Raw genomic sequence first — 13,655 nt, forward strand, 5'->3', positions numbered from 1 at the left:
CTTCCAAAAATTGTCGTAAGTAGAGACTGCATCAACTCCTTGCTCCTACAGACTTAGCACAAGTGGTTTGTTTCCTCAAGGCTGTTGCCTAGCTCACTTCCTTCTACTAATTTGCCTGTAAGTCTTCCATTCTCCACTAGAAAGGAATATAAATTTCAAGATTTCTCTGATCAGGGTATTTGGTTTTCTTTCATGTAATATGCCTACACACTTTGTTAGACCTGACAAAACCCACAGCTGTCTTGATTAAAGCAAGCTTTATATTTAGAACTGGGAAGTCTGCTGCCTCTCCCAAAATTAAGATTTCAGAGAGCAGCCCCCTCACTGGGTTTTGAGTTACATTTTATGAGGAAACATGAGGGCTGAAAGAAAAGAGTTGTGCTGTTAGCACCAAGACAGAAGAATGGGGGACTCAGGGCTCAAGGCTGCCTGTGAGGTAGATAAGTTGTAAAAATACATCATGTCATCAGGGGATGACATCAAGGTATCTGGGAAGACACATTTTAGTAAGGCTAGAAGGCAATCATACATCACAGGTTCAGGAGTTTAGCAACACAAAGGGGTGGGCATCATACATTATGGGGTCACAAGATTAGTAAACTGAAAGGCATGTTTTGCAGGATACATTAGGCATGGAAAACAAACTTAACTCTTGTAAGGTATGGAGATTTAATAACAATGTAGTTCTCTGGCTAATGTGTTTACCACCATATTCTTAATCATGGGTCACTGAGACGAAACCTTATTTTCCCTCACAAGAATTCAGTCTGAAATTCTTCTAACTCAAAAACAGCTGATGAACAACCTTGTAAGCATAGTGTGAGGCTGAAGAAGGAGACTTTCTACTTAAGCCTTGCTACAGAGTAAGATTCAAGTTTTTTGCACACAAAACATCAAAAAACCAAAGCTACCAACCCTCCCTGGAAAACCCAAATGGCTTAAAAAAAAAAAAAAAAAAAAAGAAAGAAAAGAAAAAAGTAAGAGACTATTATATAATGGGATAAATTAAAACATTTATTTTATAATGTATGAAATATTTCTTTTTCAGGATCATATTTTGGAGGGTAGTTCACAGTTCAGTCTCCACTCAGATAAGTCTGTATTTATGTTGCAGCTTCAGTTCAATCATTTTAATTTCCTCAACTTTAAAAGGAAGGAAGATAATAGAATTTGTTCCACAGGATTCTATAGAGATTAATGGAGATGGTTAAGGAAAACAGTTAGGCTTTATTAAGACCTTACTAGTCATACATTCCTTTTAGCGGCTGCATACTAACATCTCATTGATATTCCACTTAAGTCGACAATATTTGCATTTAGTAACTTGTAGGACTTACAGAGATAGGGCTTTAAACTTCTTTAAAATTGTTTGATTTAATCTTAGTAGTTTATCCTCTGAAAAATTCCAGGACAATCCGAAGTAAAAAAAAAAAATCACAGTAAAATACAATATGTCCTTTAGTTTCTTTTTTCCCCCCTCCCACAATCTATTTTCTGTCATCACCATACCAGTAGACCATGACGGTGTAACAGAATTTAGAAAAAACGGAAATAAGTTTTCTATCTTGTAAGAACAAGTCTGGTTCAATAGGCCTGTGAATCCAGCGACTCATGAAACTGAGGCAGTAAGTCCCATCTTGAGGATAGCCTGGCTAGAATTAGTTTGAGAACAGACTGCTATTATCAGTGAAATTCGCTCCGAAAACAAAACACTTAAACTAAACGACCAAGAAAATGGGACCCAATCAAGTTAAGCTGCGCCTGACCATGTAGAGCTCCGGGATCCAAAAGACGATTTGTGACTTTTGTACGTACCCTAGTTCCATACCCTAGTTCCAGAAAGAACACAAGGTGTTTTATTGAACAGAAGCTACTGTGACGTCTTAGCTTTAGGAGTTCAAAAGCATACTTAATACACTGGGTTATAACACTAACAAGATAGGCTAAATGTCAACTAAGCATTCCTCATAGACTCTGGAATTCTAAAATGAATGTTAAAGCCAGTGTGGGTAAAGGTGTTAAAACCCAGCACTCAGGAAGTCCTTAGTCTCCGAAGTTAACCTGACCTACACATAGAGAATTCAAGGAGAGCCGGGGGTCAGTGAAACATTGCTACAATGTTATCAGTAATAGTAACTGTTTCAGCAGGAACCAGTACAAGCAATTGAACTCTGTTTTGAGAATGTGCTTGGCTCTGAAAAGAGCCTTTGGGTTAGTGAGTTAAAGGAACTCACTTGGAGCTGGTGTACTTGGTGACCGCCTTGGTGCCCTCGGACACAGCGTGCTTGGCCAGCTCCCCGGGCAGCAGCAGGCGCACGGCCGTCTGGATCTCCCGGGACGTGATGGTCGAGCGCTTGTTGTAATGCGCCAGGCGCGACGCCTCGCCCGCGATGCGCTCGAAGATGTCGTTCACGAACGAGTTCATTATGCCCATGGCCTTGGAAGAGATGCCGGTGTCCGGGTGCACTTGCTTCAGTACCTTGTACACGTACACCGAGTAGCTCTCTTTGCGGCTGCGCTTGCGCTTCTTGCCGTCCTTCTTCTGCGCCTTGGTCACGGCCTTCTTGGAGCCCTTCTTCGGGGCGGGGGCGGACTTAACCGGATCAGGCATTTTTAGATAGGAAGTCTAACGCTCAACAACTTAGGCAGTGACTCTTTGGTTTTTTTTTTTTTTTTTTTTTTTTAATAAGGCGTTATTCAAATGAGGCTTAAGCAAGCCCATTTCTAATTGGTTAAAAATTTCAAATTTCCATTGCCCACCGCAAAAACGGTTCTCATTGGTCTAGAATAAAAGAAGAAACCAGCCAATCGCATAGGCTCTTTTTCGCGACCAGAGAATCCTATAAAAATCAAGCTCCTCACACTTCAGCATAAGTGTCATAACTTGAGTATCTTTCGGAATGTCTGGACGTGGGAAGCAGGGCGGCAAGGCTCGCGCCAAGGCCAAGACCCGGTCCTCCCGGGCGGGCCTGCAGTTCCCCGTGGGCCGCGTGCACCGTCTGCTGCGCAAGGGCAACTACTCGGAGCGGGTGGGCGCCGGCGCCCCGGTGTACCTGGCGGCCGTGCTGGAGTACCTGACGGCCGAGATCCTGGAGCTGGCGGGCAACGCAGCGAGGGACAACAAGAAGACGCGCATCATCCCGCGCCACCTGCAGCTGGCCATCCGCAACGACGAGGAGCTCAACAAGCTGCTGGGCCGCGTGACCATCGCACAGGGCGGCGTCCTGCCCAACATCCAGGCGGTGCTGCTGCCCAAGAAGACAGAGAGCCACCATAAGGCCAAGGGAAAGTAAATATCAGTCATCCTAGATACAAAGGCTCTTTTCAGAGCCAACCACTCATTTCACTTAAGGAGCTTAAACGTTTTTTTGGACCATTTTTAGTCACTAAAAATTTGTCCTTTATTTGTAGAAGTAATCTCAGTTTCTGTCGTCGTTGATAATGCAGTTTTTGGTAACATTCTAGAAGTCTTCAGTTTGGTAGATTAGAGGTTCATGAATTTTGTGTTTTGAAGGCTTTAACTACCTTAAATTTCATAGTCTTCATAAATTCAAAAAGGAAAACTAGGATACAACTTTTGTCTTAGTACTTCGATTTTTTTAAGTTGAGAATTGATAACACCAGGTGACTCCTTTGGATTGAAAATTTGGCATCATTTAGGTTCCATAGAGAAGGCATTCTTTGAATTTCTTTTGTAAGTAAATGATATAGAGTAGAAATATAAAATATCTAAGTTTACAGAATTGAACCAGTGGTGGCCATTATTCATTTCTACGTATGTCGAATTTTGTTAGACTCAACTGATGTAAAACGCATTGAATTTTCAAGGTGTAGTAAAATATTTGTGATAATTAAGGACACATCACCTGACATTTTATCCTGTTTTAGTGTACTTTGGAATAAAGAGAAATGTTACTAGCCGTTATCTGGTAAAAACAAATAGAAGAACCCATATGTGAGAAGGCAAACACAGCATGGAGATTACTAAAATGTATGAAAGAATTTCCAAATGCATTTCTGTGGACACATTACCTAGCATATCAATGTACCCTGTTTCAGTGTACTTCCTACGACAAATTATTCCACTTCTTGTTATCTGTACTGGGGGAAAAAAAAGGAACTAAACAATCTATCCGAGGAAAGAAAATTCAGTCTGTAGATTACTAAAAGACTCAAAGTTGCACATGTATTCTGTTGTTATATAGTCCAGGCTGGCCACTAAGTAGCAATTCTCCTTTCTCAGCTTCTAGAGTGCTTGGCTTACAATTGTACTACCTACATTTCAAAAGGAAAGGCAGGATTTAAATGAATCTGAAGCTGTTCCGCATGACTTAAAGATTTAAAAAAGACAAAAAACAAAAACTCAATACGGAAGGGATAGTTGGCCAATAACTTTAGAGTTCGGGAGGCGTGGTGTGGTTTTGTCCAATCAGCTTCAGATGCTTATTATAAATAGGCCTTCGGTTCCACACCATCGAGCACTTATCTGTGAGGCTATGGCTCGCACAAAGCAGACCGCTCGCAAGTCCACTGGTGGTAAGGCCCCGCGCAAGCAGCTTGCCACTAAGGCCGCCCGCAAGAGCGCTCCGGCAACCGGTGGCGTGAAGAAACCCCACCGCTACCGTCCTGGCACCGTGGCTCTGCGTGAGATCCGGCGCTACCAGAAGTCGACAGAGTTGCTGATCCGCAAGTTGCCTTTCCAGCGTTTGGTGCGTGAGATTGCTCAGGACTTCAAGACCGACCTGCGCTTCCAGAGCTCGGCCGTCATTGCCCTGCAGGAAGCGAGTGAGGCCTACCTTGTGGGTCTATTTGAGGACACCAACCTGTGCGCCATCCACGCCAAGCGTGTGACCATCATGCCCAAGGACATCCAGCTGGCCCGCCGTATCCGCGGAGAGAGGGCTTAATACTCTACTAATCTCTTTTTCAAAGGCTCTTTTTAGAGCCAACACCTTTTCACATAAGTGGCTGTTTCACTAGCTTTGGACTTGCAAGTAGGTTGCAAACCTGAAGTCTTAGTTTTTAGGTCTTCAAGTATCCTTTCTTTTCAATACATAACTAATATACAGAAGGTTTGGAGCCGACTTACAGTGCCACGAGTGTGCAAATAGGCAAAATGAAGAGCCTCTTCTGGGTTAAGATTAGTCTGGAAGCTCCAGGGCTTGACCTATTTGGTCTAGCAAAAAGCCAAATTCCAACAGTCCTGCTCTGCCCAGTTTCTTGAGCTGTGTGCAGAAGCATTCTCAAGTATGGAACAAGGCTACTGAAAGGGTAATGAGCGCTCCCACATCACTTAAGTTTGCAGGAGTGTAGTCGTAGTTTCTACTCCCTTTGCTGAATTCTGTCTTAAGTATTTAATCTTTGGGAGAAAAGGCTCCAGGAGAGAGTATGCCAGGGATTTCCTTCACATGCACAATCTCCATCAGTGAGCATCATCAGGGAGACTATTAGCAGGATAAGACATGACCAAAGCAACCAAACTAGCCGAATTTCAAAACATCTCATACATAGGACTTAGTGTTTGATGCCAAGTATGTCACTTGGGTATAAGGATTAACTGAAGATGACACTTCACATCTGACAGAAGTTTCCCTTTAGAATGCCATAAAGGAGAATTTCCCTGTTATTGTGCTCTAACATACCAAAAAATAATGCCCACCACGGAGGAGTCCTATTGGGTTAGCCTCTTCCCATTACTAATTTACTCTATGTCTTTTCCTTCCCATATACTTATTCCCCAGATCCTTAAAAGAGCCGATAAACTTTAGTTTTAATTTTCTTGAGCTTGCTTGCTGCAAGGCATTTCTCTATATATTTCATTAATCACTTTCCATGTTAAAAACCATTTGTCAGCTCAATTTGGAGGCCCTAGGGACCAAACTTAAGGTTAGATGAAGGTTTTTTCCTGTTTTCAACTCTTCATTAAAGAGAGAATTGGACCCAAGAGTTTTGTGTTATAAAATTTCAAATAATGTGCCCAGAGCCTGTGCTTTTCCCCCAGGTAGAATGATTCTTGGTTTTAAAATAATTGTTCCAAGGAAAGCAGATTGTTGAGGGTTTTCTGCAAGAGACCAAGATCACTCACAACCTATGAGCGAGCACTGAAGAGTAGAGTCATTACCTCACAAGAGCTTGTGCACTTCAAGATGTCCTTACACAAACTATTAAAATTAAAGTTTTTTCACTGACATTGCAGGTAAGAGAGAAGGAGAGTGGGAGAAAACTAATTTGCTCTGGAAGATAGTATAGGGCGTTTGGTAACTCTTTTTAAACAGCTGGAGTCTTGAGAACCAAGTAACTATGTTGACTTGCCAATGATCTTTTCTTCAATAAAGTCATCTTTGGCTTCTGCGTTGCACCTCTTATTTCTAAATGTAAGAAAGAGGATGTCTGGGTGTAGTTGATTTCCATGGGTAAATAAAGAGGACAGGAGTGAATTCTGAACAGCCCTTTTTAATCTCTTCCCAGTGTGAAGAAATATGGAGCAGCAGCTCTGATTCTTGAATGTTTTTGGAATGAAGAAAACTCGAATCACTTTTCAGCAGAAATATGGCAAGTCTGAGAAAGCACAGAGGAAAGCAGCACAGAGCTGGAGTTTGAATCTCTCTTTCCCAAATAATTATATATGGAAAAAACACAAAGAACCACATTTTGGCAAGTGTGTGTGTGCGCGCGCAGCGCATATTCATCTAAGCTTCAACTACACTGATACACCTGCAACACTCTTAATTTGCAGGCTGGTTAGCTCCTGTTATAAAGAAAGCATTCTTTATAACCTGACATTGTCAGAAATATTTGTCATCAGCCCTCTTAAGTTGTGAGTTTCATATCAACCAATCACAAAGACTATGCTGTGAGTGAAGGCAGGCTAGGAGCCTGACTTATAAACAAGGATGACCCAGTAGCAGTGGGTAGCTCTGAATGTGAGGTGGATGGAGCTATTTTCAAATAAGCCTCTTTAGAATCTGGAGTTTCAGCAGTTCTTTCTTTTTCTCTGAAAATCTTAATATGGTTCTCTGGTAAACACCAAGTAATTATTGCTTGTGCCAGATATTCCCAATTAGGCAAAAAGCCTGATCATAAAACAACGCGCCTACTGTCTGATCTTACTACTTTTATTGCTGGCAAATATGACCACATTAAGTGGGGGCCTGGGCAAAAGCCGCGTCAAACACTACCCAATAGTCACGTGCATCATACTGAATATCAGCAAGCCTGCCATCTTCTGCCTGGCGCAATAGCAGCAGCAGCAGCAGCAGCAGCAGCAGCAGCAGCAGCAGCAGCAGCAGCAGCAGCAGCAGCAAGACCATCCTTGGCTTAGCTACTCCAGAGGCTGCCTTAGTCTCCTAGAACTTTATACATTGTTTTTGTGTAGCCTGCTGTCTCTGCGAATTCCCACCTTCCCTTCCTACCTTAATGGTATATCTTTGTAACTTGTAAATGAATGCCAACCACGAACCACATGTACCTTACAGTGTTGCTATGATATAGTAGTAGAATCTCAATGCCTTCTGGGGTTGGAACTCCAGTAAGTTGAGGGTTCACCCATTTTGATTTTTTTTCGCGCCAAAATCGCAGCAGTATCAATTACAACTTCTAAAAGTTTCCGGTCATAAAACTGTTCCAGCGGTTCTTGGGTGAAATCAAATGTAAGAAGTGTTGACGACTCCAGGAATAACTAATTCTTTTGTTAATTTTCCTTTCAGATTTTTTCCATTAAATTTTTGCTCCAAATAACAACGCCCTTGCTTAAATAAATAACGAGGAGGTCCTTTGGACTCCAAAGCCAACATCTTCTCGAGATGATAATTCCTGGGAGTTGCTAGAGTATTTTATCCGCAGAAAACGAAAATTGTACATTTAATATAAAATGTAGGCAATGTTTTCCCTTTCATTCCTTGATTTAAACGCGCACCAATCCCCTGTTTGGAACATGACATCATCAACTTACCGTCCAATCCAAGAAGGTGGCTTGTTATATATATACTTGAATTTTCTCTGCACACACCTCATTCTACATTCCTCTCAACGTTCTCAAATGGCCCGTACTAAGCAGACCGCTCGCAAGTCCACCGGTGGCAAAGCCCCGCGGAAGCAGCTGGCCACCAAAGCTGCCCGCAAGAGCGCTCCGGCTACCGGCGGCGTGAAGAAGCCCCACCGCTACCGTCCTGGCACCGTGGCTCTGCGCGAGATCCGGCGCTACCAGAAGTCGACAGAGCTGCTGATCCGCAAGCTGCCTTTCCAGCGCCTGGTGCGCGAGATCGCGCAGGACTTCAAGACCGACTTGCGCTTCCAGAGCTCGGCGGTCATGGCCCTGCAGGAGGCCTGTGAGGCCTACCTTGTGGGTCTATTTGAGGACACCAACCTGTGCGCCATCCACGCCAAGCGTGTGACCATCATGCCCAAGGACATCCAGCTTGCCCGGCGCATCCGGGGTGAGAGGGCGTAGTTCCCCTCCCCATTTCTACAAAAGGCTCTTTTCAGAGCCCCTCCATTATCACCAGAAAGGAGCTGTTTACCTCACTCGTATCCTAAGTTAGTATCTAGGATGCTAACTGCAACCCATGAGAAGCCCTTGTGCTTTGCAGAAGCCATAAACCTTCTAGCCTATCTCCAGTTTTTGTTGCCTCCAACATAGGCTTAGGCCATTGCTAGGTAGTTTTACCCTCCAGAGGCATATATGCCTTAAACTTCCTGACCCCAGGGTGGCAGGCATCTAAAGTCTGCGGAAATTAAATCCTATGGTAAGTCTGTAAATCCGTGCCTTTTTGATAACCATTATGTAACGCTACTAGTTCATGGAAGTACCCATTATAGTTGGTAGGTTTGGCTGTTTTGTACACCATTCCTACATTATTTGTAGCAAATAATGTTGACTTCTTTAGCGTCCTTGCCGACCTCTGCATTGGTAAGACGGCCTTTATTCCATTTTATTTTATCGAGATAAGGGCTAAAGTAGCTCAGTGTTCCATGTTGGACTCACGAATAAGTAGCAATAAAAGACCTTGTAATAGTAGTCTTGCTCCAGTTACATAGTTGATAGGATTATAGGTATGCTCCAGTAAACCTTACTCCAGAAAGACTATTGTTTGGAACAAAAGACACACAACTCCAAACTGTGTTTCTTTTACAAGGTTTCTCTGTGTAAAACAATATTCTTTGTGATCTATCCATCTGAACCATTCTGATGGACTTTATTAAACAATTACAAATCTTGTACTTTTTTCCTCACCAAAGCAACACTCACATAGCTTAGCAAATTTCACTTTCTCTTTACCTTTTATTTTCCTCAGTCTTTTTTTTTTTTTTCCTTAATTCAAGACAAGGTTTCTCTGTGTAATCCTATCTGTAATCCTGTGTAAACAAGTCCTAGAACTTAAGCTATAGACTCCAGACTGGTCTTGAACTCACAGAGATCCACCTACTTCTGCCTCCCGAATTCCTGGATTAAAGCTGTGTGCCACCACTTCCCAGTTTCTCAAAATCTTTTAATTTGTATAAATGTAGGTTCCTCAACAGTATTCTAAAATACTGGCCTTCTTGTCATTTAAACATGCAAAAACTACCAATGTTGTTATTGGCTATTTATAAAGAGTGTGAGTGATTGTGCTGTTCTTTTACTTTCAAAATCTCACTGGCCATCTATCTCATTCAAGGGCGGTAGAATCTCCTTGAAAATTCTTCTGAAAGTTTTAGAATTTTTCTTAGGTAAAATATTTTTTAAGGTAAGTATTTTCTGTCTCCAAATATCCCTAGGAAATTGTGAAAGCCCATTGATCAGAACCATATCTAATTTATTTTTACTTAGAATTAAGGTGATTGGCATCTGAAGTTAGTGATTCCTTTTTATGTGTTTGAGATATGTTTTAATTATTTATGTACATGAGGGTTTGCCTACATGTATATATGTGCATCACTTATATGTCTAATACTAGCAGAAGCCTGAAATCCCCTGGGACTGGAGTTATAATCAGTTGCAAGCTGTCCTGTGGGTGTTGGAAACTAAACCCAAATCTCCAAGAGTAGCAAGTGGTCTTAAATGCTAGGCTGTCTCTACAGCTCCTAAATATAATGATTTTCAATCTCTCTACTTCAAAGAAGTCACTCTCACACTAGAAATATTGCATTTTCCATTAAAGATATCAACCCTGTACAAAGTACTAGGAGTTTGAACTATTTTAAAGAGAGATATTTAAAGTGGTTAATTTCAGTTTGTAGCCCCTAGGCCTGTGTTATTTGCTACAGATACAAACAACGTTTTTGCCCAAACCAAAAGAACTATTAGTTTTACTCTTGAAAAAATTAAAGGCGGTATCTTTGTACAAATCCTCTTAAGTAATGTTCCTTGCATCCTTCGTATAAGTTTACGGAAACATGCAAGTAACTCTCAGGATGCTCTCTGCTCGGTGGATTTTTAGTAAACACTGGAGGGATTTTTAAAAATACCTTTGGTCAGTTGCGTGGGATTCAAAAAAGCACAACCAGGTACGTGAATCCGAAGGCTGTTCTCCTTTGGAACTCCAAACTGCCAATTTCTGTGGCATTATTTTCGGCAGTAAGTAAAAATTTGGTGACTAACAAACACAATTTGGGATTGTAACCTTGAGTCGCTGCGGCCAGAGGGCGGTGGATTGGACGTTCCACCAATCACAGCCCAGCACCGGCTTATATAAACCCGGAGCCTGAGCAAAGGAGCATTGCAAAATTTGCTCTTCGCGTTAGGTTTCCTTTTCTTGCAGATTTTATTCTCGCCATGTCTGAAACTGCTCCCGCCGAGACTACGGCTCCCGCTCCTGTAGAGAAGTCTCCCGCCAAGAAGAAGACAAAAAAAGCTGGCGCGGCAAAGCGCAAGGCCACTGGCCCCCCGGTATCTGAGCTCATAACTAAGGCTGTTTCTGCCTCTAAAGAGCGCGGCGGCGTGTCCCTGCCTGCTCTGAAGAAGGCATTGGCTGCTGGTGGCTACGATGTGGAGAAGAACAACAGCCGCATCAAGCTTGGGCTCAAGAGTTTGGTGAGCAAAGGTACCCTGGTGCAAACAAAAGGTACTGGCGCCTCTGGTTCCTTCAAGCTTAACAAAAAGGTGGCTTCCGGCGAAGCCAAGCCCAAGGCTAAGAAGACTGGGGCTGCCAAGGCCAAGAAACCTACAGGTGCCACCCCGAAGAAGCCCAAGAAGACTGCCGGGGCCAAGAAGACCGTGAAGAAAACTCCAAAGAAAGCAAAGAAGCCTGCAGCGGCTGGAGTAAAGAAAGTTACCAAGAGCCCTAAGAAGGCCAAGGCTGCTGCCAAGCCTAAAAAGGCGACTAAGAGCCCGGCAAGGCCCAAGGCGGTGAAATCTAAGGCGTCCAAGCCTAAAGTTACCAAGCCCAAGGCAGCTAAGCCTAAGGCTGCCAAGGTAAAGAAGGCTGTTTCCAAGAAGAAGTAAGCTTGCTTGTAACAGCAGCAAAGCCCCAAAGGCTCTTTTCAGAGCCACCCAGAGAACTCTGTGAATGTAGCTGTACACACTTTAAGCTCTCCCGGGTTGTTATCTCCCAATTGGGCCAACCAACTGGAACACCTTCCCGCCCTGATTTGGGCCCTGTGCTCAATCTACAAGGTAAGACGGTTTAGTCTTACCTATGGATAAATTGGTTATGTTGGCTGTTGGTAGTCTCGCGGCCCACTATGGTCACTTGGGACCTGTACGTGGGCCATAACTGCCCAGTGTGGAATAAAAGCGTTGTTAGTAGCCAACATTCACTTAGGATTAAGTGAGACCTCGCGCGAAAAATAACTCATTGGCTGTGTCGTATTACCTAAACCAATGGTACTCTGGTTTATTACTGACTTTAAACTTGATTGGACAGTCATTAGAAGACGTTTACAGATAACGCGGTATTCATCGCCATAGTCTGTTTAAAATGAAGCCAGTGCGGAGACCATCTTCCCTCCCCCTCCTTTAGAGTTTCCTTAACAGAGCTTGAGCTGGTGGAAGTCTCGGTCCGACTGGAAGGGCTCGTAGAAGGCGAGGGACAAGTATGCAGAACAGCAAGAGGTGGAGCCAAAGCTGCAAGGTCCTGAAGCAGGCCCCCCAACACGGGCATCTTTTCCAAAGGCTGTGTACAAATTTCCACTCTCAAGTCATTTACGCTTTTTTTGGAGCCTTTTTGCTCAGTTCTTCCATTGGAAGCACCCAGACACTGAAGTCCCTTAATGAACGGTCCTTTTGTGTTAAAGGTTTGTTAATGTAGTAATGGGTGTGACACTCCCCTACATAGGACTTTCACTGTATTTGTTTAACATTAGATCAGTTTTAAGTGTTAAAGATAAGATGGTGTAGCATTTTCACCTTTAAGGTTAGATTATTGCCAATATTACTAATTGGTAATTAGTTTTCACTGTCACTTCAAGCTTCCCAGTGGCACAGGTAGGAATGCTCTGAGAAAAGTTTTAAAGGGAAGTTTTAAGCCACTTATTTATTTATTTAATTTATTTATTTTTAGCAATATTAAGTATTGCTCACGGCAGGCTAAATTTGTGTGAATGCCTGAATGCTATCCAGAAGTTAAATTACAGAGTTAAGACACCCCACAGGCTTAACGTGGAATTGGCTTCTTGTGTACACACTATGTTGGTAGTTCGATTTTTTTCCCCCTCTGTCAATCTGTATATCTGGGAGTATCTATATATCTCAAAGTATCTGTATTTATTCCCATAGTCAGACTTTTCTATGATTTTTCTACAATGAAAATGGCAGCTTCATTTTGCCTCTTCGGTTTTATTTGCCTCTTAATGTTTTGCCTCTTCCAAAAAATAGTATTTGTAATTATTTTCAGATAGTGTCACAGACCAGCACAGGGTGCCCTTCTACTGAAGGCAATGTTTGCTGAGTCTCAGTGCTGGGATAAGTGTGTGTTAGAATGCAGACACCATCTTGCTTGATTGTCATTAATTCCTCAGGGTTCGGATTTTCCTTCATCTATAATGCAGTTCATTCTCTTAGAATTAGCTCTGTCTCATTTTTATATATTTCTGAATGAGCTGCCTTCAGCAAAGATTTAAAATGCCCTCTTACTCCCACCTCAAGTCCTCATTCCTGAGAGGTTAAATGACCAGCTTGAGTACAAATTAAACACAAATCGCAAACTAAATACTTTAGGTTGTCTGCACACATTTCCATATATATTTTAAACAAATAGAAAATTGGACATCAAGTAGGTAATTGGTAAATAGTATTTTTTTTTCTTCAGTAACAATGGTATTTCATAAATTTGCTAGAGAGACAGGAAATAGGCAAATGTTGAATGTCTGAATTCTTCTGTATTGATATCTCTTCATAGGAATGCTATTCTATTTATTTAGTAATTTAAAAGAGAACTGAAAAGTTTTGTGATTATATTTGTAAATATTTTATTGCTTTGACTTTGTTATCACTTTCAGTATTTGCATTTTTAATCTTCTGTAGATTCCTATGTGTAGAATTCACGTTTACCTTGCAGGGAAGCTTTCCTCCATCTTTGGATCTGGACAGGGACCCTCTAGCAATGGTGATGGGCAACACAGGAGACTTCAGAGTGTTTTGAACACGCTTGGCCTAAGATGCATCACAGAGACCCAGAGCAGAGGATAGAATACCCTAGCGATGAAATTCTTGGCCAGTCTGGTTAATACAAGTCTGA

The 13,655-nt window shown here is 42.3% G+C and overlaps 4 protein-coding genes across 4 annotated transcripts; 3 read left to right on the forward strand and 1 right to left on the reverse strand.

Annotated features, from left to right (window-relative positions):
• Positions 1-997: 997 nt before the first annotated feature.
• On the reverse strand, positions 998-2,611 carry Hist1h2bo (histone cluster 1 H2B family member O). Its single transcript, NM_001106114.1, has 2 exons — positions 2,235-2,611; positions 998-1,185 (listed from the first exon to the last, which is right to left on the reverse strand). The coding sequence occupies exons 1-2, from the start codon at positions 2,609-2,611 to the stop codon at positions 1,146-1,148; spliced, it is 417 nt and encodes a 138-aa protein (NP_001099584.1). The 3' UTR covers positions 998-1,145.
• A 263-nt stretch (positions 2,612-2,874) lies between these two features.
• On the forward strand, positions 2,875-3,362 carry Hist1h2ai (histone cluster 1, H2ai). Its single transcript, NM_001408670.1, has one exon. It carries the CDS (start codon positions 2,901-2,903, stop codon positions 3,291-3,293), a length of 393 nt encoding a protein of 130 aa, NP_001395599.1. The 5' UTR covers positions 2,875-2,900; the 3' UTR covers positions 3,294-3,362.
• Positions 3,363-8,017: 4,655 nt separating this feature from the next.
• On the forward strand, positions 8,018-8,490 carry Hist1h3b (histone cluster 1, H3b). Its single transcript, NM_001408765.1, has one exon. The coding sequence runs from the start codon at positions 8,039-8,041 to the stop codon at positions 8,447-8,449; it is 411 nt and encodes a 136-aa protein (NP_001395694.1). The 5' UTR covers positions 8,018-8,038; the 3' UTR covers positions 8,450-8,490.
• A 2,206-nt stretch (positions 8,491-10,696) lies between these two features.
• Positions 10,697-11,727, forward strand: H1f5 (H1.5 linker histone, cluster member). The gene has a single exon (NM_001109417.2). It carries the CDS (start codon positions 10,754-10,756, stop codon positions 11,420-11,422), a length of 669 nt encoding a protein of 222 aa, NP_001102887.1. The 5' UTR covers positions 10,697-10,753; the 3' UTR covers positions 11,423-11,727.
• The last annotated feature ends 1,928 nt before the right edge of the window (positions 11,728-13,655 follow it).

The sequence above is a fragment of the Rattus norvegicus genome, chromosome 17, assembly GCF_036323735.1.
Source record: "Rattus norvegicus strain BN/NHsdMcwi chromosome 17, GRCr8, whole genome shotgun sequence".
Taxonomy (NCBI): Eukaryota; Metazoa; Chordata; class Mammalia; order Rodentia; family Muridae; genus Rattus; species Rattus norvegicus.